The sequence below is a fragment of the Bos taurus genome, chromosome 17, assembly GCF_002263795.3.
Source record: "Bos taurus isolate L1 Dominette 01449 registration number 42190680 breed Hereford chromosome 17, ARS-UCD2.0, whole genome shotgun sequence".
Taxonomy (NCBI): domain Eukaryota; kingdom Metazoa; phylum Chordata; class Mammalia; order Artiodactyla; family Bovidae; genus Bos; species Bos taurus.
Genome location: NC_037344.1, coordinates 61,916,844 through 61,936,861, shown reverse-complemented (window position 1 = coordinate 61,936,861; position 20,018 = coordinate 61,916,844). Strand labels below are relative to the sequence as shown.

The window sequence follows — 20,018 nt, the reverse complement described above, 5'->3', positions numbered from 1 at the left end:
TGGACTATAAAGAAAGCTGAGCAATGAAGAATTGATGCTTTTGACCTGTGGTGTTGGAGAAGACTCTTCAGAGTCCCTTGGACTGCAAGGAGATCCAACCAGTCCATCCTAAAGGAGATCAGTCCTGGGTGTTCATTGGAAGGACTGATGTTGAAGCTGAAACTCCAATACTTTGGCCACCTCAGGCAAAGAGCTGACTCATTTGAAAAGACCCTGATGCTGGGAAAGGTTGAGGGCAAGAGGAGAAGGGGACGACAGAGGATGAGATGGTTGGATGGCATCACTGACTCAATGTTCATGAGTTTGGGTAGGCTCCAGGATTTGGTTATGGACAGGGGGGCCTGGCGTGCTGCAGTCCATAGGGTCGCAAAGAGTCAGACACGACTGAGCGACTGAACTGAACTGAAATGAAAAGCACATATACTTCGTAATTCCACATATATGGAAAGTCTAGAATAGATAAGTCCATAGTCAGAAAGCACACTGGTGGAGGCCACAGGCTGGGTGAGGGGGTGGGGAAAGGAGTGGCTGCTAATGGGTATGGGATTTCTTTTTGGAGTGATAGAAATGTTTTATAATTAGATAGTGGTGATGGTTGGACAATTCTAAATATATAAAACCACTGAATTGTATATTTTAAATGGGTAAATTTTATGGTATGTAAGTTATACTTTAATCATGATAGTACACCTCCCTCTTTTATAAAAATATATGTACACTTAACACTAATGAATTTTTGCACATTATTTTGTATCATATACATTATTTGCTTAACATTTCAGAGACACATATGTGTCCTAAAATGGAGGCATTTCACAGACCTTTGCTTTCTACATTTTTTATTTTGTATTTGGGGTATAGCCAATTAACAATGTTGTGATAGTTTCAACTGAACAGCAAAGGGACTGAGCCATAGGTATACACGTATCCATTTTCCCCCCAAACTCCCTTCCTGTCTGCTGCTGCTAAGTCACTTCAGTCGTATCCAACTCTGTGCGACCCCATAGACGGCAGCCCACCAGGCTCCCCCGTCCCTGGGATTCTCCAGGCAAGAACACTGGAGTGGGTTGCCATTTCCTTCTCCAATGTGTGAAAGTGAAAAGTGAAAGTGAAGTCACTCAGTCGTGTCCGACCCTCAGCGACCCCATGGACTTCAGCCTTCCAGGCTCCTCCATGGGATTTTCCAGGCAAGGGTACTGGAGTGGGGTGCCATTGCCTTCTCCGCCCTTCCTGTCTAGGTTGTTACATAACACTGAGCCAACTTCCCTGTGCTATACAGTAGGACCTTGCTGGTTATCCATGTTAAACATAGCAGTGTGTACATGTCTATCCCAAACTCCCTAACTATCCCTTGCCCCCATCCTTCCCCCCAAGAACCATAAGTTCGTTCTCTCACAGACTTATTTTAATAGCTCTATGGTGGGTAGTGTTCTTGCTGTGTCATCAATAAATAAAGTGATGACAGATTATTTTATTTCCTAAGATCTTTCTGACCTCATTATTATTCTGAGTAATTCTACAGGACAATAGTTTTCAGAAGTATACTATTACATCATCTACAAAAATTCTATTTTTCATTCCTCCTAGCCTATGATGATACTGATAGGGTTTTTTGTTGCTATCAAAGAGCTTTTGCAAACATTTAAGAGAGTAAGTGCAAAATCACTATTAGGAAAAACCTTATATTTCAGAGTCGGAGACAAATTGGGAAAAGAGCCATAAATAAAGTTCACTTACTTTTTAAAGACGACAAACCACTTGTTCCACCAAAAAGAGAGCGGGTGGCAGAACTGCCTGATCCCCCTGGAGGTGGGACCAGCATCACCAAGTATGTACCACAGGTATAAATGGGTGTCTTCCGAAGCATTTTTAGAGGAAGTCCACAGCTAGTATTTGCTGGTAAAAGGAATGAAAATGGTGAGTAACAACAGTTGACACACAGATTAACCTGATTACCAAACCAGAGTATGACAAGGGGGCCCCAAATTCTAGCAAGGATATACTAAGATTCAGAAAATAGAGCAAAAAATAATAAGCTAAGGCAAAAATAATGATCTTCTAGCTCCACAGCCTGGCCCCAAGCCCCCTGGTTCTATGATCTGAACATTTCTCAAAGGTGTTCCCAGTACTCAATATGCCCTTATGGCTCTAAAAAATCTTTCAAAGGAATGAATCCTCACATGGACTAAATCTCAAAATAAAAGAAGAATCCTACTGTTTATATTTCCCCCTAGGAAACTGTCCTCCAGTAGAGATCTTTTCATTTTATATAGAACAAATTCTTAATAGGCTTGTGATATTTCATTCATTATAAACAGCTTTAAACATGGAATCAGCCAGAAATTTCAACCCATAACCAGTTAATAAAAGCTTTCACAGTATCTATCACAAAATAATTTTATGCCTGCAGGATTTATAACCGATGATGCATTTTATTTCTTTTTTTTTTTAGGATCAGTGACATAAACTATCATTAAGAAAATAATTATTGTTTATAATTAAAAGGTATAAAATGTACTTTAATTTCCCTTACTCACTGGCAGATATGAAAACGTAGGGTGAACTGAAGTATTAGTCTAGTGAGGATTGATGACGGCAGCAGAAAGTCAATCAGAGTGTTTTACCTAGGAAGCTGTCAGGGTATAAAATATAACTGCCTACATAGACATAAAATTATCTTTAGATGGTTTAGATTAGAAAAGTGAGACAAGCGAAATCTAATCTGTCATTGCTTTGAATGCTTGTGGTTCTAAATTCCATTTTTTAAAACTTCAAGCCTCCAATAAATATATTCTTCATTTAGGACATAAATCCAGTAGCATAAATTTCCATAAGTATGAAACCCTAAAAAGCTAGCAACTTTGTGAGCATAACATTTTCACTGAGATTTTTTTTAATAGACATATCTTATTAACATAGTAAGAGGTATTAGTTTACCACAGAATAAAAAATCCTAGACCTTCTGAATGTTGAATAATTGTCAAAAATTCACTTAGCCTATTACTGATGAATTTTTATGTAACATCATGTTTAAATAAATACATCAAGAATGTGCATAAAAGTACAATGATTGAGATCACATATTTAGAATACAAGTAATAGTTTCAGAGGAACTAAATATACCTCGCCTACTGAGTCCTCTTTTTGATATCACTCATATTTTCTTAGGTAACAAACATTCCTTTAGCATTTCTATTGTGCAGGTAGGATTCAATTTTCTTCCAAGGGACAAACCCAGATCAAGCCTTCAGCTTATCAAGAAAACATTTATTTAGGTAATAAGGACTGCTCTCTACAAAGTATTGCCTATAACTCAAATTATCCACAGACCCAAGTTATAATAACTATTAGTAAATTTCTAACTTGTATTTGATATAATAGAGATCTATAGAAGTAAAATATTATCCTTAAATTCTAATATGGACTAATAAATATTTAAAATTTTATAGTCTCACAAAGAATTAATCACAAATATTTTTTCTGAACATTTCAATTTATAAAAGGATGAAAACATAAAATTGCATTAAATTCATTAAACATATATTTATTCAGATCATTTTTCTCTACATGGCATCTTTTTCTAGCCTTATCTTTTACTACAGGTCATGATTTGTCATAAATTCATGTAGTTGATATGTAATATGAAAACTCTCCAAGAATAATGGTTCTTGACTTTTGGGGGTGGTCATAAGAGACCGTGAAACTCTGATGAAAATTATGATGATACACATACTATGTTATTTAAAACTTTGGGAAAGGATGCTTATGAAACACTGAATTTTTACCCTAGTTAAGGATTCCTGCTTTAAAAGTACAGAACAGTGTGTTTAGAAGGCTACCTTTTACTGAGAAAAGAAGAACAATAAAAATACATAAATTTATCTTTACATTAATTTCTCTTTGCATAAAAAAAAAAAAACAAACAACTCTGCCAGGATAAATAGAAACTAATAAATAGAGCTACCTATAGGGGGCAGGGTGGGGCAAATAACAGAATACACCAGGATACTGGAGTAAGATTTTTCTGCATGTACCATTTATATTGTTTTCACTTTCAAACTCTGTAAACACATTATCTATTTCAAAATATTACAGTGCAAACACTAAATGCCAAAGTCCAGAAAAATCAGTCTCTGTTGTAGAGGGTTTGCCTTTTATTTGCTTGGTCGAGAATATGTTTAGTGAAAGTGGAAGTGTTAGTTGCTCAGTCCTGCCTGACTCTTTGCAACCCCATGGATTATAGCCTGACAGGCTCCTCTGTCCATGGAACTCTCCAGGCAAGAAAACTGGAGTGGGCAGCCATTCTCTTCTCCAGGGTATCTTCTTGACCTGGGAATGAACCCAGGTCTCCTGCACTGCAAGCAGATTCTTTACCCATCCCAGCCATCATGGAAGCCCATATTTAGTGAAGATGATGTTAAATGTGAATTTTTTACATTCATGAAGCATATACTAAACATGAAAATAATTTATACTAACAGTAATGACAAAGTATTTACAATTAAGGAAAGAGCTGTGTTGAATTCTTACAGATTCTTGCTAATTCATGTTCACAGCCAACAGTATGTGTTAGCTTGGAATAAAAAAAAAAAGAACAATGACTGGAAGGACACAAAAAGGTGAACTATGTAAAGCAAACTGCTTTGTAAGTCTGTAAGAGCTCAATAACAAGTACTGCCTGAATTCCACAGGCAGCATGCACTAACCACAAGCTGAATCCATCAAGCCATGAAAAGGCATGGAGGAACTGTAAAGGCATATATTATTAAGTGAAAGAAGCCTATATGAAAAGGCTATATTCTGTATAAATCTGATTATATGATATTCTGTAAAAGGCAAAACTATGAAGACGATAAAAGATCAGTGGTGGCCAGGGTTTTTGGGGTGGGGAAGGATGAATAGGTAGAGTGCAAAGGACTTTTAAGGCTATACAACTACTCTATGTGATACAATAATGATGCACACAGGTCATTATGCATTTTTCCAAACCCATGGAATGTACACCACCACCAAGAGTGAACCCTAAGGTGAACTGTGGACTCTGGGTGATTATTATGTGTCTTGGTGGGTTCATTGATTGTGACAAGTGCACCACGCTGGTGGGGGATGCTGATAATAAGGGGGGCTGTGCACATGTAGGGGTGGGAGGTATACAAAAAATCTGTACCTTCAATTTTGCTACAAACCTAAAACTGCTCTAAGATAATACTCTCAAAACATGCACAGAGCTGAATGAAGCTGTACAAGGTAAACATGAGATAAGCGAAGGGCAGCCGACCTGCTTGGTCCTCTTTCAGGGTGTTGGAGATGGTGGAGCCGGTGAGGGCAGCCAGTGTTGCGGACGGCGAGGCTCGGTAACGGGACAGTCTGCTCAGGAGCATCTCATTAATGCTTTTTGCAGACTCGCCCTCTTTTCTCATTAGAATTGTGCGTTCCTGAAGCGGGTTGGCTACGAATACACCATTTTCCACCTAATATTTAAAGAAAAAGAAGGTCTTAAATGGAACCTGTTTCCATTCAGTGAGCAAACTTCTCCTTCAGAAGTGTATTATTGTCACCTGGTTACTCAAAAGCATTTCCCAAAATTGTACCTGAGTAGGTGTACACCACAAAACCTAATTGCTCTACAGAAGCTGAGAACAAAAGGGAAGCTATGAGATGTTTGAGAGCTTTCACTTTTAATAGTCCAGATTCTTAAAAGTAATGAGCCAAGTTTAATAGGTTCTACGAGGGTTGTTGATGAAAATTCCTCATACTGAATTCCACAGGCAGCTCTCACTAATTACAAGCTTCTGACAGGTACAAGTAAGATGAGAGGAAAACAAATCAATCAGGTCTTGATTTACTATTAAGTACAGCCATGAGGATTATATCTTCTTGAAATATAATTAGTGGCTAAAATCCAAACTCTGTAATAACAGCAGTCAACATTAGCCCCAGCTGCTCGGGGATTGGCAGAGCAACAGTAGAGAAAGGCAGACTCTGTCTGCTAAAAATATATGCCAGCTTCAACTGGATCCTTGCTGGTACTTGGCAGTTCTTCCTTCATCGTTTGATTATAACCCAGCAAAAGCTCTGGGGCGGTGATTCCAAAGTTCTTCCACCAAATTTTGAGTATGGCTTTAAGCAGACCACCTGCCTTTTATTATTACTGAAAAGATCCAGACCACTTACTATAAGCTGCTCCCACTTGTCTCTCTTCCCACTCAAGAATCTTGGTGTTCAGCCTCATTTATTCTTTTCCTCTTAATTCAGAGGAAGAAGCATTTCCGCCTCCTCTCTAACTGCCCCCTCAATTATCTCCCATCTGCCCCCTTCACCCTCACAGTCTCCCTCTCTGATGTCCTTCTTTTTGGTTTCAAATATTCACAGGTCTCCGAGATCTTAAAGAAAACATTGGCGGCCCATTGCAATACCATCCCTCTTCTCAACTTCCATTCACTGTCAGATGTCTCAGATATACCTAAAGCAGCCTCTTCATCCACTGCCCGCTCCAGACCAGACTTCTGGGTCTGGCTGGAGTCTCAGAAACTGGTGCCATGAGTGAAGAGAGGCAGAAATAGAGATAAGAAAGAACAGGAGTGCAAAGTAGACAGGCTTCCAGAAGCAAACAAAAAGCAGTGAAGGAGTCCAAAGTGAAAAGTTGGTAACAGAGAAGAGGCTAGAGAAAGCAAACTGAGGAGCACAGCCAGGCAAGGTTCCCAGAGGTGGATGGATCTGGTGGGGGAGGCTTTTACGAGACATTCACGAAAGATAAGCAAAAGGTTTCTTAGAGTTTGAAAATGCTGTTTCTATTTCCTCACCTCTGCCTCTTAACGCTTTACAGCTACTTAACTCAGTTCCCTCTAACAAGTGAACATTCTTGATGGTCAAGAGGAACCTAAAACCAAAATCATCAAGCTTTTCCTTGTCTTCTGTGTAGGCTGTGCCATGGTTGCCAGAAACCTTGGCGTTGTCCTGCCTCAGTCTCAGCGGTAGAATACAATCCTGGTTTGTTTCTTTTCAACATGAACATGTACCTATGTGTAAGGGACTCTTCTAATGAGCAAAGTCAACAGTTCCTGCCCTCTTTGTGTGTTCCTCTTATCTGCTGGTTCCCATCTCCACTTACTTAAATGGGAGTCTGCTTAGGATTAGACCCCACCTCTGGTTCACACCATTCAGGTATGACCTAAATCAAATCCCTTATGATTATACAGTGGAAGTGAGAAATAGATTTAAGGGACTAGATCTGATAGATAGAGTGCCTGATGAACTATGACACTGTACAGGAGACAGGGATCAAGATCATCTCCATGGAAAAGAAATGCAAAAAAGCAAAATGGCTGTCTGAGGAGGCTTTACAAATAGCTGTGAAAAGAAGAGAAGTGAAAAGCAAGGGAGAAAAGGAAAGATATAAACAGCTGAATGCAGAGTTCCAAAGAAGAGCAAGAAGAGATAAGAAAGCCTTCCTCAGAGATCAATGCAAAGAAATACAGGAAAACAATAGAATGGGAAAGACTAGAGGTCTCTTCAAGAAAATTAGAGGTACCAAGGGAACATTTCATGCAAAGATGGGCTCAATAAAGGACAGAAATGGTATGGATCTAACAGAAGCAGAAGATATTAAGAAGAGGTGGCAAGAATACACAGAAGAACTGTACAAAAAAGATCTTCATGACCCAGATAATCATGATGGTGTGATCACTGACCTAGAGCCAGACATCCTGGAATGTGAAGTCAAGTGGGCCTTAGGAAGCATCACTACGAACAAAGCTAGTGGAGGTGATGGAATTCCAGTTGAGCTATTTCAAATCCTAAAAGATGATGCTGTGAAAGTGCTGCACTCAATATGCCAGCAAATTTGGAAAACTCAGCAGTGGCCACAGGACTGGAAAAGGTCAGTTTTCATTCCAATCCCAAACAAAGGCAATGTCAAAGAATGCTCAAACTACCACACAATTGCACTCATCTCACACACTAGTAAAGTAATGCTCAAAATTCTCCAAGCCAGGCTTCAGCAATACGTGAACTGTGAACTTCCGGATGTTCAAACTGGTTTCAGAAAAGGCAGAGGAACCAGACATCAAATTGCCAACATCTGCTGGATTATCGAAAAAGCAAGAGAGTTCCAGAAAAACATCTATTTCTGCTTTACTGACTACGCCAAAGCCTTTGACTGTGTGGATCACAATAAACTGCGGAAAATTCTGCAAGAGATGGGAATACCAGACCACCTGACCTGCCTCTTGAGAAACCTGTATACAGGTCAGGAAGCAACAGTTCGAACTGGACATGGAACAACAGACTGGTTCCAAATAGGAAGAGGAGTACGTCAAGGCTGTATATTGTCACCATGCTTATTTAACTTATATGCAGAATACATCATGAGAAACACTGGGCTGGAAGAAACACAAGCTGGAATCAAGATTGCTGGGAGAAATATCAATAACCTCAGATATGCAGATGACGCCACCCTTATGGCAGAAAGTGAAGAGGAACTAAAAAGCCTCTTGATGAAAGTGAAAGAGGAGAGTGAAAAAGTTGGCTTAAAGCTCAACATTCAGAAAACGAAGATCATGGCATCCAGTCCCATCACTTCATGGCAAATAGATGGGGAAACAGTGGAAACAGTTTCAGACATTATTTTTTTGGGCTCCAAAATCACTGCAGATGGTGACTGCAGCCATGAAACTAAAAGACGCTTACTCCTTGGAAGGAAAGTTATGACCAACCTAGATAGCATATTAAAAAGCAGAGACATTACTTTGCCAACAAAGGTCCGACTAGTCAAGGCTATGGTTTTTCCAGGGGTCATGTACGGATGTGAGAGTTGGAATGTGAAGAAAGCTGAGAGCCGAAGAATTGATGCTTTTGAACTGTGGTGTTGAAGACTCTTGAGAGTCCCTTGGACTGCAAGGAGATCCAACCAGTCCATTCTGAAGGAGATCGGCCCTGGGATTTCTTTGGAAGGAATGATGCTAAAGCTGAAACTCCAGTACTTTGGCCAGCTCATGCGAAGAGTTGACTCATTGGAAAAGACCGTGATGCTGGGAGGGATTGGGGGCAGGAGGAGAAGGGGACGACAGAGGATGAGATGGCTGGATGGCATCACTGACTTGATGGACGTGAGTCTGAGTGAACTCTGGGAGTTGGTGATGGACAGGGAGGCCTGGCGTGCTGCAATTCATGGGGTCGCAAACAGTCGGACACGACTAAGCGACTGAACTGAACTGAACTGGTTCTAAAACCTTTGCTGGAACACCCTGTCCCTAGATCCTCCTGTGTGTGCCTGGCTCTTTCCCATCATTTAGGTCTTACATAGAAAGTCACCTCCTCAAAGAGGCTTTCCATGATTACCAAAGAAGAATCCCCTCCACCCTCTCCTACTCGCCCCAGACAAGCCAGAGCACAACATCCAGTCATGTTATCTGCACAGCACTTACCATTCTCTGAAATGATCTTACTCATTAATTCATTTATTATTTGACTTTCTACCTCCACCCCACCTCAGCTGAATGCCGGCTCCCCAAGAGCCAGGATCCTGCCTGCCTTGTTCACTGTCTCATTTCCAGCACTCACAAAGCACATGGTAAATACTTGAAGCTCTGCTGAATAAACAGATCTGTGTCCTTACTCAAGAGGAGGGCATGCAAACCACTCCAGTATTCTTGCCTGGAGAATCCCATGGACAGAGGAGCCTGGCGGGCTACATCCATGCGGTCACAAAGAGTCGGACACGACTGAAGCGACAGCATGCACACACGTCCTGACCCAAATCCAATCCTACCTCTCCATGGCAACTCCTACATTGCTATATACAGACCCATCCTTGCTACTGGGATTCAGCACAACTTTTCTAACTGCCTCCCACTCCCCAGCACTTCAGCTAGAATAGCCTATGTCGCCTAAAATTGAACACATCCACATCTTCCCACAGTGTGTTACCCCCACCCTTCAGCTAGATTCACGTTTACCGAGTGTAGCTCTATTTATGTTGCACAACTCTAAATATGACCCTTCAAAGGCATCCAGATTAAAAAATCAATCACTTGGCATTCAAAAGCACTGCCCAATCTGGCTCCATAAGAAAAACAATGACTAAATTAAGAAAAAAAAAGTCATGCTATTGTGTTTAAGTACTTTGAAAATATTGAAAAGAAAACCTGATAAAGCACCCGTGAGAAGCAAAGAGGACTCAGCTTTGGTGCCCAAGTAGTAAATCTGGGAACCTCTATACTTAGCAAAGCATTTCTTTGGGATGAAAAAGCTACTAGCGATTTTGAAAGGAGCGGGAAGAGCCTGGGAGGAGTGAGAAGCAGCACACAGCTAGTGATGACGAGAAGCTTCCCTCTGGCTCCCTTCCTGGCCCAAGCCACCACCTCAAGTCCAGTGACCATCCAGCCTCTCAACTTGGTCTCCCTACTTTGACCCCGTATGTTTTACTACATTAGCCAAAGATTCATTTACAGATGAAAATAAAATCATGTCTTTCCCTGTCTGAAGCCCTGCATCAGCTTCCCAATAAATTTAAAACAAAACTCAAATGGCTGGTAAGGCCCATGGGGTCCAACATCCACTGACCTCCCTGCTTCGGTCCCCGCTTCTCCCCACACTTTCCGGGCGCTGCCTTCTGTCCCTCCTCTAAAACGCCTGCATGCTAGGCCTGTACTTGCTGATCCCTCTTTCTGGACTGGACTAGTTCTGGTTTGCCTGAGACTGTCCTGGTTTTAGCACCAACGGTCCATGTCCTAAGAAATGTCTCAGGTCCTGGCAAACGGGGAGGGTTGGTTGCCTTCTTTGGCAGGATAGATGATTGCTTCTCATCACTCTCATTTCAGCTCAAATGTCCTTCCTCAGAATGGCCCTCTCTGCCAGGCAAACCAGAGTGGCTCGCCACCTCTACCCCCTCACTCTCTATCACATTACCCTGTTTTATTTTCTCCCCAGCATTTGTCAGTAGCTGAAATTATTTTGTCCTTGTATTTCCTTTCTTACTAATTCCCCATACTCTGATGTAAGCTCCTTGAAAACAAAGGCTTTTACCCTGCTACCCAGACAAGGCACTGGATTAACACTGAATGAATGAAGGTCATCTCAGCTATCCGAATCATAATTTAAAGGAAATCATAAACCAATGGAGTTGAAGGGGGAGAGGCACCTAGTGCATCCCTTATTATACTGACCATATAGTTAAGAACAGACCTAAAAAAGAGACAAAACATCAGTAAAATTGTCACTGAATCTATCTGAAGAACAGCAGCTTACAGAAAGCACATGGGGACAGGAAGAAGTCTCAGAGCAAAACAGAACTCAAGATGTAAAACACGTGCCCTGAAAAGGTAAAAGAGAGTCACAGAAGATTCTCAAGCAAGGATGTGTCCAGTGCACAGGTAATGAAATCAGGCAGAGAGAGTCCATGCCTTGGTTATTCTATAATCTTAAAGGAAAAGGTTAAAATTAAGAATAAGGTATTTCCTGCTGATCACCATGTTGGTACTGCCACAGCTGAATTCTGCACCAAAGCAAAACGGATAAGGAGGGACAGGATTATATTTTACATAAAATAATTTATAAGGAATGATAAGAAGGGTCTTTTTGATAAGATGATACGTGAGCAGAGACCTAAAAAGAGAGAACGAGCTGTCTGTTTATCTGCAGATGACACTGCACAAGGCCCGGAAGGGAGAAACACGTTCAGTGCCCGTGTGTCAGCCAGGAGCTCAGGTGGGGCTGGAGTGGAGTGACAGAAGCCCCAGATCATACAGGACTTTTACGGAGGTGAAGGGGGTTGGGAGACACTTTGAAGGTAAAGCAGGCAATATATGCTGACTAGGCAAGGAATTGGGGAAGGGAAAAAAGAGGAAGAGAGAGGGACAGCTCCGAAGGTCTCTGGCCAGCACCAAAAGGACACAGATGTCATGAAGTGAAATGGGAGAGCCTGAGGCAGAAGGAGATCTGGGGTAAAATCAGGAGTTTGGTAGAGGGCATATTTAGCTTGAGGGAACTATCAGACTTCCAACTGGAAAAGTCTCATATCCTGAGCATATACAAACACCCACCCACATCAATATGCATGCAGAGCCTCAGGGACAGGTTTTGGCTGAGAAGCAAAACTAAGCATCATCTATACAGAGAGGTGTTTAAAGCTATAAGACAGGATGAGATCAACGAGGGAGTACGAGCAGACAGAGTAGACAGAAGTGGTCCTAGAAATAGGTCCTGGTGCCCTTGACTGTTGAGAGATTAGGAAGACAGGAGATAGGAAACACCAGTGACAAGAGAAGCCCTAAGAGTGTCCCAAAGTCCATATGAAAACAGTTTCAAGAATGGGGGAGTGAGATCACATTAAATACTGCTAGAAGGTCAAGTAAAAAGAAAAGAGGGGTGCCCTTGAATTTACTATTGTGGAAGTCCCTGGGGAACATGGGAAGAGCTGCTATGGTGGCATGGTGAGACTGCAGCAGGTTCAAGAGCGAACAGAAGGAAAGTAAAACAGTAAGAATAAACTCTTTTAAGCACATTGCTGTAAAGAGGAACCAAAGATAGGGGAGTAGAGGAGAATGAGGGTCAAGGGAGTTTGTTCTGCTTTTTCAAGACTGAATATCCTCTCCTGTATTTATATGCTGTGGTGAATGGTCCACTGAGAGAGGAAAGTTAGTATCATAGGAAAAGGCCAATTCCAGAGAATCCATACCTGCCCACCACAATTTTATCACACAGTAGGTAGTGACTGATTACACACAGTGCACTGAACCAAGCTTTCTATACTACAATATAACCTGGAAATTAATTTACTTCAGTCTACACAGATCTGCCCACTGCTTTTTAATGGCTACACAGTGTTCCTTTCTGTGATAGTATCATAAGCAGAAAGCCAGGTATGTATCTTTGTTTAGCTTCCCAAGTCAGTATTTTAGAAGTTGCTAAATTAATGGCAGGTGATGCTTAAAATTTTCTTATCTTATGATGAAAAATTTCAAATATAGGTAAAAATTGTGAATAGTATAATGAACTTTCATATATTCATCATTCAATTTCAACTATTATCCAGATATACCCAAATCTGTTTAACCCACCTATCTCTTTTTTACTCCATTTTAAAGCATGTCCCAGACATCATGAAATTTCACTTCTGAATATTTCACTGCTGCTGCTGCTGCTGCCAAGTCGCTTCAGTCGTGTCCGACTCTGTGAGACCCCATAGATGGCAGCCCACCAGGCACCCCCATCCCTGGGATTCTCCAGGCAAGAACACTGGAGTGGGTTGCCATTTCCTTCTCCAATGCATGAAAGTGAAGAGTGAAAGTGAAGTTGCTCAGTCGTGTCCAACTCTTAATGACCCCATGGACTGCAGCCCACCAGGCTCCTCCATCCATGGGATTTTCCAGGCAAGAGTACTGGAGTGGGGTGCCATTGCCTTCTCCGCACTACTCATCTCTAAAAATATGGACATTTTCTTACATAATCACAATGCCATTATCATAACTTTAAAAATAAGAATATACTCCTTGGTTTCCTCTAATACTTATTTTACATTCAAATTCCAAATTGTCTCCAAATTTTCTTTTCTATAAATGGTCCATTGGATTCAGACTCCAAAAGTGACTCAAAGGTTACTGTTTTAATCTATAGCAGGCCCTTGAGCATCTCCCCAACTTTTTATTTCATGCCACAGGCAAAGGCTTGTAGTTGTTCTATTTCCTCCAGGGCAGGTATGAGCTTTTGATCCTATATGTCTAAAAATATCTTTATGTTGTTTTTATGATTGATTGATATTTTGGCTGACTACCTGACTTCTGGGTTAGATATTGATTTCCCCCAGATTTTTTGAAGTACTGCCCCATTTTTACATCTAGTAATGAGACTGAACAGCCTGGTGTTCTTCTTATACCTCATTATTTATACATGATTTTATTTTACCTCCAGAAGCTTTAGAATCCTCTTTGCTCCTGATAATCTGAAATGTCAAGATGAGGTGCCAGTGTGGACATTTTTCATTCACTGTGCCAAAGACCTTTTAATCTGGACATCAGTGTCCTTTAGTTTGACATTTTTCTTCTATTATTTCTTTGATAATATCTTATTTTCTGTTCTCTTTTGGGAACTACTGTTACTAAGTATCCAGAAGGATTATTCCTTTATGTCTTTTATCTTTTCATATTCTGAGAGTCCTTTTTCCATGACATCCTGTTCTGTTTTATGAACGCAGTATCTTCTCATATGTCTCACAGAGTAGTAAGTGCTAATGAGGTCTTTATCTTACTCTATTAGCTGTTTTTCTGATTTCTTTTTCTTATTTTTAGTTTCCAATCTAGAGACTTTCCTAGTTTGTCTAGAGTTTCTCAATGGTCTGCTTTAAAATTTTTTAAAGAACTTTATTAGTGTCATTTTAAAATGTACACAAAAGAAGAAAGAGTAGTATAATGAGCTCCCCATGTGCCCAGCTCCTGGCTTCAATAATTATCACTACCTTGCCAAACTTTTAAATCTACTCCTCTCCCTTCCACACACACAGCTCTCCAAAGTCCTGGCTTTTACTTGTTTGGGGTGTTTTTTGTGTCTGCTCTTTTTTTTAAACAGTTCATCACTAGAAAGGAATGCTATGCACATGGTTGGGGAGGCTTGCTTATTAGAAGACATCACTGTGGGTGATTCACTGGGGCAGCAAGTCTTTAACTTATATGAACCCAAATGTCAGTACACTGGGGTCTTTTCTCCAGGGTCATTTGTTTTTTCAGACAAACATCAAGACTTTTGCCTGGGCGGCTGGCATCTGAGCACAAATGTTGTGTGTACCAGGAAAGGAGACGACAGTTCCTTTAACAAACTTGCAGTCTATACCCCGTCTCACAATGGTTCTGTACCATACCTGATGCCACCAATCCTTAAGACTCTCTAAGGCTGGATGTTGGTGAATCATCTCACTTCCTCTTGGGAATTCCCCTGAATGTATACTTTTAGTTTTGGCTTTCCCCATACTAAAGGACAAGAAGAGACACTATTATCTATCTCCCTCTCCTAAGGTCAAGGGATAAGAGATACTACTTAGAGCTGAGGAACAAGTAATAAAGGTTTAACTATAAGTTACAAAGATATCCTCCTCCAAAGAGGAATTAAAATGAATCAAATAAATACACTAGGAGGAAGGAAGAAAAACAGGAGGTGAATTGAGCCAAATCCTCATCTGCCACAGCAAAAAACCAAAACACAAACACACAATATATGGAGTTAGTAAATCAAGAAACAGCAATGTAAATCTTTCACTTAGAGACATGAAAGTAACCACTAGAAGAAGGAAAAGCTGACACCATTAAAGTAACTATCTATAAGGAACATGCCAGGGATGGGGCAAGAGACTCCCACTTTTCATTGTGAGCTTAGAATGTACTACCTTAAATTTTATCCATTTGCATGTTTTTCTTTGACATGATTTTTAAAATTAAACCAAAGCATATCAAGGAAAGGGGAATTCTTTGATGTTTTTCCATTATTCTTAGGTGGTGGTGGTGGTGGTTTATTTGCTAAGTCAAGTCTGACTCTTGAGACCCCATGGACTATAGCCAGTCAGGTTCCTTTGTCCAGAAAAAAGACCTAAATCCTTTAACCAGCTGGTTAAGTTTGTTTGTAAACAATTATCTTTTTTTTTCTTTTTTTTTTTTAAAAGACATTCCTAGCTGTAAAACCTCTAGCAGATCAATTTGAAGGCTCACTCTGGCTAAGACATTTTATAAGAAAAGATCATTTTTTGAGAATACTGTGAAACTAGATAATAGAAAAAGAACAATGTATACTGAAAGGTTACTAAACTGATAGCTGGCAGGATGGATGACTGATTTCCCAGAACAAGTTTTAACCCCATAAAAGTTTATTAGAAATTGCTTCAGTGTCCTTTTTTTCTCCCTTCCCAGGAAGGCTAAAATTCTTCCCAGAAGCAGGCTGTTAAATTACATCATTAAAAAAGGTTTTGTTGAACCTGGCTTGGAGCAATTTTTTCTTTTACAAGTCTCTACAAATACTACCTAGACATGTCAGTGCTGTCCAATAGAACTTTCTTTAATGATGGAAATGTTATCTTTGACATTCAATATGGTAGCCACTAGCCAGCCACATGTGGCTACTGAGCACTTGAACCATGGCTAATGTGACTGAGCAACTCAAGTTTTAACTGTATTTATTTCTGATTACTTTAAACTTCTGTTTAAATTAAACCACAGCTTCATGTGGCTACTGGCTACTGCACTGGACAGTGCAGATCTGGACTCTCATAGTTCCCAGTCTCTCCTCACCTCAAGCTCTGCTCTCTGCACTCATCCACTCTGTCATTTCCTATCACACACATGCCTGCTCCCACCACAGAGCTTTTGCACTTGTAGTCTCCTTTTCCTGGAATATTTTTCCCTCCCCTACCCCCAACTCCCTCATCTGTTTAGCTACTGTATTTCCTTCACTACCTCAAATTATGTTGTCCATTTATTTGTTCACTCGATTATGGTTGAAGTTTTGTCTCTCTCCCACCACCACTCAACCCACCCACTAGTCAAGATACAAGCTCCATTTGAGCAAGGATCCTACTCCCTTGCCCATCACTGTATTCCCACCACCTAAACACCACTGTGCCTGGCTCTCAGTAGATACTTTGCCAATATCTACTGAATGAATGAATGATTGCCTTTCACAGTTTCAATCATCTCTCTCTCGGAGACTCCCAAAATCCATCTGTAGACACAATCTTGCTACTGTAATCTAGTTCCAAATTTCCAGCAAGCTCATGAGCATTTCTCCGTAAAAACCCCACTGTCTACATATTAACTATTGTTATCTCCATTCTGTTGCTCGATTAACCTTCAAAACGCCTGGCTTTACTTGTGTCATACAACTCCAAATAAAGAAACCTTCAAAGCACATCCAAGAGGAAAACCAATTTTGAGGCAAGAGTGAATATACTGCACAAGTACTCCAAGTTTTTTAGGTCCCATGTACACTAACATAAAAAGAAAGCAAGTAAAAATGTCTCTGCAAAGACACAGGATTAGAAAGTGAAACTCACCACAAGTTCAAAAGTGTCCATGAAGACAGAATGTCCCTTAGGTGTTTTCTCATTCAGGCTGGCAGGAGACCAGATCCAATAGAAGTAAGTGCCGTCTGAAGAAAGGTGCACAGTGCTCATAGTGCTGCCAACAGGGAGGTGATTGGCTGGCATTGGCACCACCTGGCACACCTGGACAAGAAAGAGAGGAAAACTTCATTAGTGTGACATGTAAATTCTGTTTCTATCAATTCATCATTAATGCCGTTAAGTCCAAGAAGAGAATTCAGAAAAAAAAAAAAAAAAGAGAATTCAGTAAGCTTCCTGATCAAAATAAAACTGACATTTATCTCTAAGAATAATATATGAAAATCACATGACAAATATATAAAACTTTATACAACAAGCCATGCAACATATTAAAAGATCCTTGAGATTAATTCAAATTACATTTTAATAGGAAAAAAAAGTATTTACTAAACACTTTAAATCTGCTTTGCATGTGTTTTATCAAATATTTATTTTTTAAAAAGTCTTAGAGAAATAGTACTTTCTGAAATTTCCTTAGTAAACAAATTTAAGACTTTATTATATGTAAAGGACAGGAACTATATCTTATTCATCTTTATACTTTCAGCACCTAATTTAGAGTCTAACTCAAAAATTAATAATTATGGAAGGAAACAAAAAGAGAAGGCAAGAAGAAAACAAGAGGGAAAGCAAAGAAGAAAGAGGAGAAAGGCCAGATGAAGGCACATACAAGCTCCTAACTTAGAACACGAGACCTTATTGAAATTTACCATGTCCATCAGGAAGAAAGAGACAAACAGCCATTCTCTACATTAGACATGAAGGCATGTGTTTCTAATAGCAAACATCCTTCTGTTTAAGTATAATGAATAAGTTCTGCATCATTTCACATTAAGTGTGCAGTTATATACTAATTTTTATTGCCAGAGAAAAGCACTTAAAATAATAGAAAATAAGAATCAAGAAACCTGCTTTTTTTTTTTTTTTAATCCAAGAATAGGAGCAGAACTGAAAATTCCCAAAGAAAAATAATTAGACATGGTCAGGTTCCTTCAGGGAACAGTAAGAATGACCTTCAGTTACTCCATTTCTTTGGGTGAACCACTACTTTTCCTCAGGTTACTTTTGACCCCTGAACTCATGTTATGAACTTTTTTCCAGACTTGTTTTGTCTACCTCAAAAGTTTAAAAAGTCATGGAGTTGCTGTAACTACACTTTGAAATATGTAATGCCAATAAGTCTATAAAGTTAACAGCTACTGAATGGCCTAAGTGAAGTCGCTCAGTCGTGTCTGACTTTGCTCCTCCATCCATGGAATTTTCCAGGCAAGAATATTGGAGTGGGTTGCATTTCCTTCTCCAGGGGATCTTCCCGACCCAGGGATTGAACCCGGGTCTCCCGCATTGTAGGCAGACGCTTTACCATCTGAGCCACCAGGAAAGTCACTGAGTGGCCTAAGGCACTCCCAAATCATTCTAATGCACATATCTAGTTAGTGAACACTGCTTTCTTGGACAACAGTTTTTACGAGAACACAGGATACTAACATTACTTCAAGTGTAAATCACATTCTAAGATTTAACATCTGTTTAATTCCCTAGCTTATAACTCCATTGCAAATAAATATAGGCAGTGTTCTCATCTATCTGAATTACTGACAGGAAATGGAGTTAATATGGCCTCTATTTATTCACTTTTTCATCTAACAATTTCTGAGTACCTCCAATCTGCTCTGGAGATGCAATGGTGACAACTCCAGGAAAAACACCGCTGAGAGGCAAACAAGAAAAGGTGTAACATCTCACTTAAGCCCTGGCTATGACTACTCTCAGGGCGCTCACTCCACAGACGGCAACTCTAACTGTTGTGTTTGAATTTGGTTGAAAGGCAAAAGCTGTAGCATAAAGAACTCAGACTCTAGAGTGGATGGGTTCAAGTCCTCTTGCTGCCATTACTGTGTGCCAAGATACTTAATCTCTCTGAGCTCACTCTTCCACTGAAGGACAAACACTTACTGGATGCTTACAAGGTGCCTAGCCTCAGCTGCCTTAACTGTAAGATGAAACTGCCCTAGTTATACCTCCCAGGTAGTACGTGTCAACTGCCCAAACCAGGGCCTGGCACAGAAAGACAAGCTTATTATCATTATCATCAATCAAGTGCTGTGGCTACATTCTAGGAACACAAATATGAGTAAGACAGTGTCCAAAACTAAAGGTGTGTGTGGTCTTGGCGAGTAGGTCCACACGAGAGTAGGTGATTTCAATATAATGTGGCAAGTGACATCACAGAGTGCTACGAGAGCACCATGGATGAGCTCGATCCTGGGCACAGGATGATTTTATCTAAACTCACTTCAAAGCTCCTGTTCCCACAGAAAGGCTGTTTAGAACAAACTCAATAAGGGAAATACTGTCTTTTCAAAATAGATCTAGTTGGAAAAAAAAAAAGCTGGTATTTATACCATCTTTGACGCTCTAGAATTTTTTTAAATCAAAAAAGTTTGTCCTGGGATGATTTGGGAGACTGCAATTGATGTATATATTATTGTTTCTATGTATAAAATAGATAACTAATGAAGACATACTGTATAGCACAGAGAACTCTACTCAGTGCTCTGTGTAGTAACCTAAATGGGAAGGAAATCCAAAAGAGAGGAGGTACATGTACACATATAGCTGATTCATTCTGCTGTACAATAGAAAACTAACACAACTGTTGTAAAGCAACTGTAGTCCAATAAAAAGTAACTAAAAAAAAAAGTTTGTCTTTGGCCTTAGAAACTCTAACAGCACATTCACTCAGAGCATGTAGGAAAACTTAAGACACTAGAGAAAAAAAGAATGCCCAAAACAATGACAGTTAAAAGGATGTCACTCTGGCAGGAAACTACTTCTGTAACACCTTACGGAAAAACCCAAACGAACCCAAGGTATCACCTGTGTTATTCCTTCTGATTATGTCACGAACTTTGCTTAC

The 20,018-nt window shown here is 40.1% G+C and overlaps 1 protein-coding gene across 8 annotated transcripts in view; it reads right to left on the bottom strand.

Annotated features, from left to right (window-relative positions):
- HECTD4 (HECT domain E3 ubiquitin protein ligase 4) overlaps positions 1–20,018 on the bottom strand; it is a 170,620-nt gene that overhangs the window by 87,939 nt on the left and 62,663 nt on the right. For all 8 annotated transcript variants that reach the window (XM_024977763.2, XM_015475527.3, XM_010814059.4 and 5 more), the window contains 3 exons: positions 17,030–17,200; positions 5,279–5,471; positions 1,738–1,896 (listed from right to left, as the gene is read on the bottom strand). In XM_024977763.2, the coding sequence (XP_024833531.1) occupies positions 1,738–1,896; positions 5,279–5,471; positions 17,030–17,200 (523 nt within the window). The remainder of the gene's footprint in view (positions 1–1,737; positions 1,897–5,278; positions 5,472–17,029; positions 17,201–20,018) is intronic.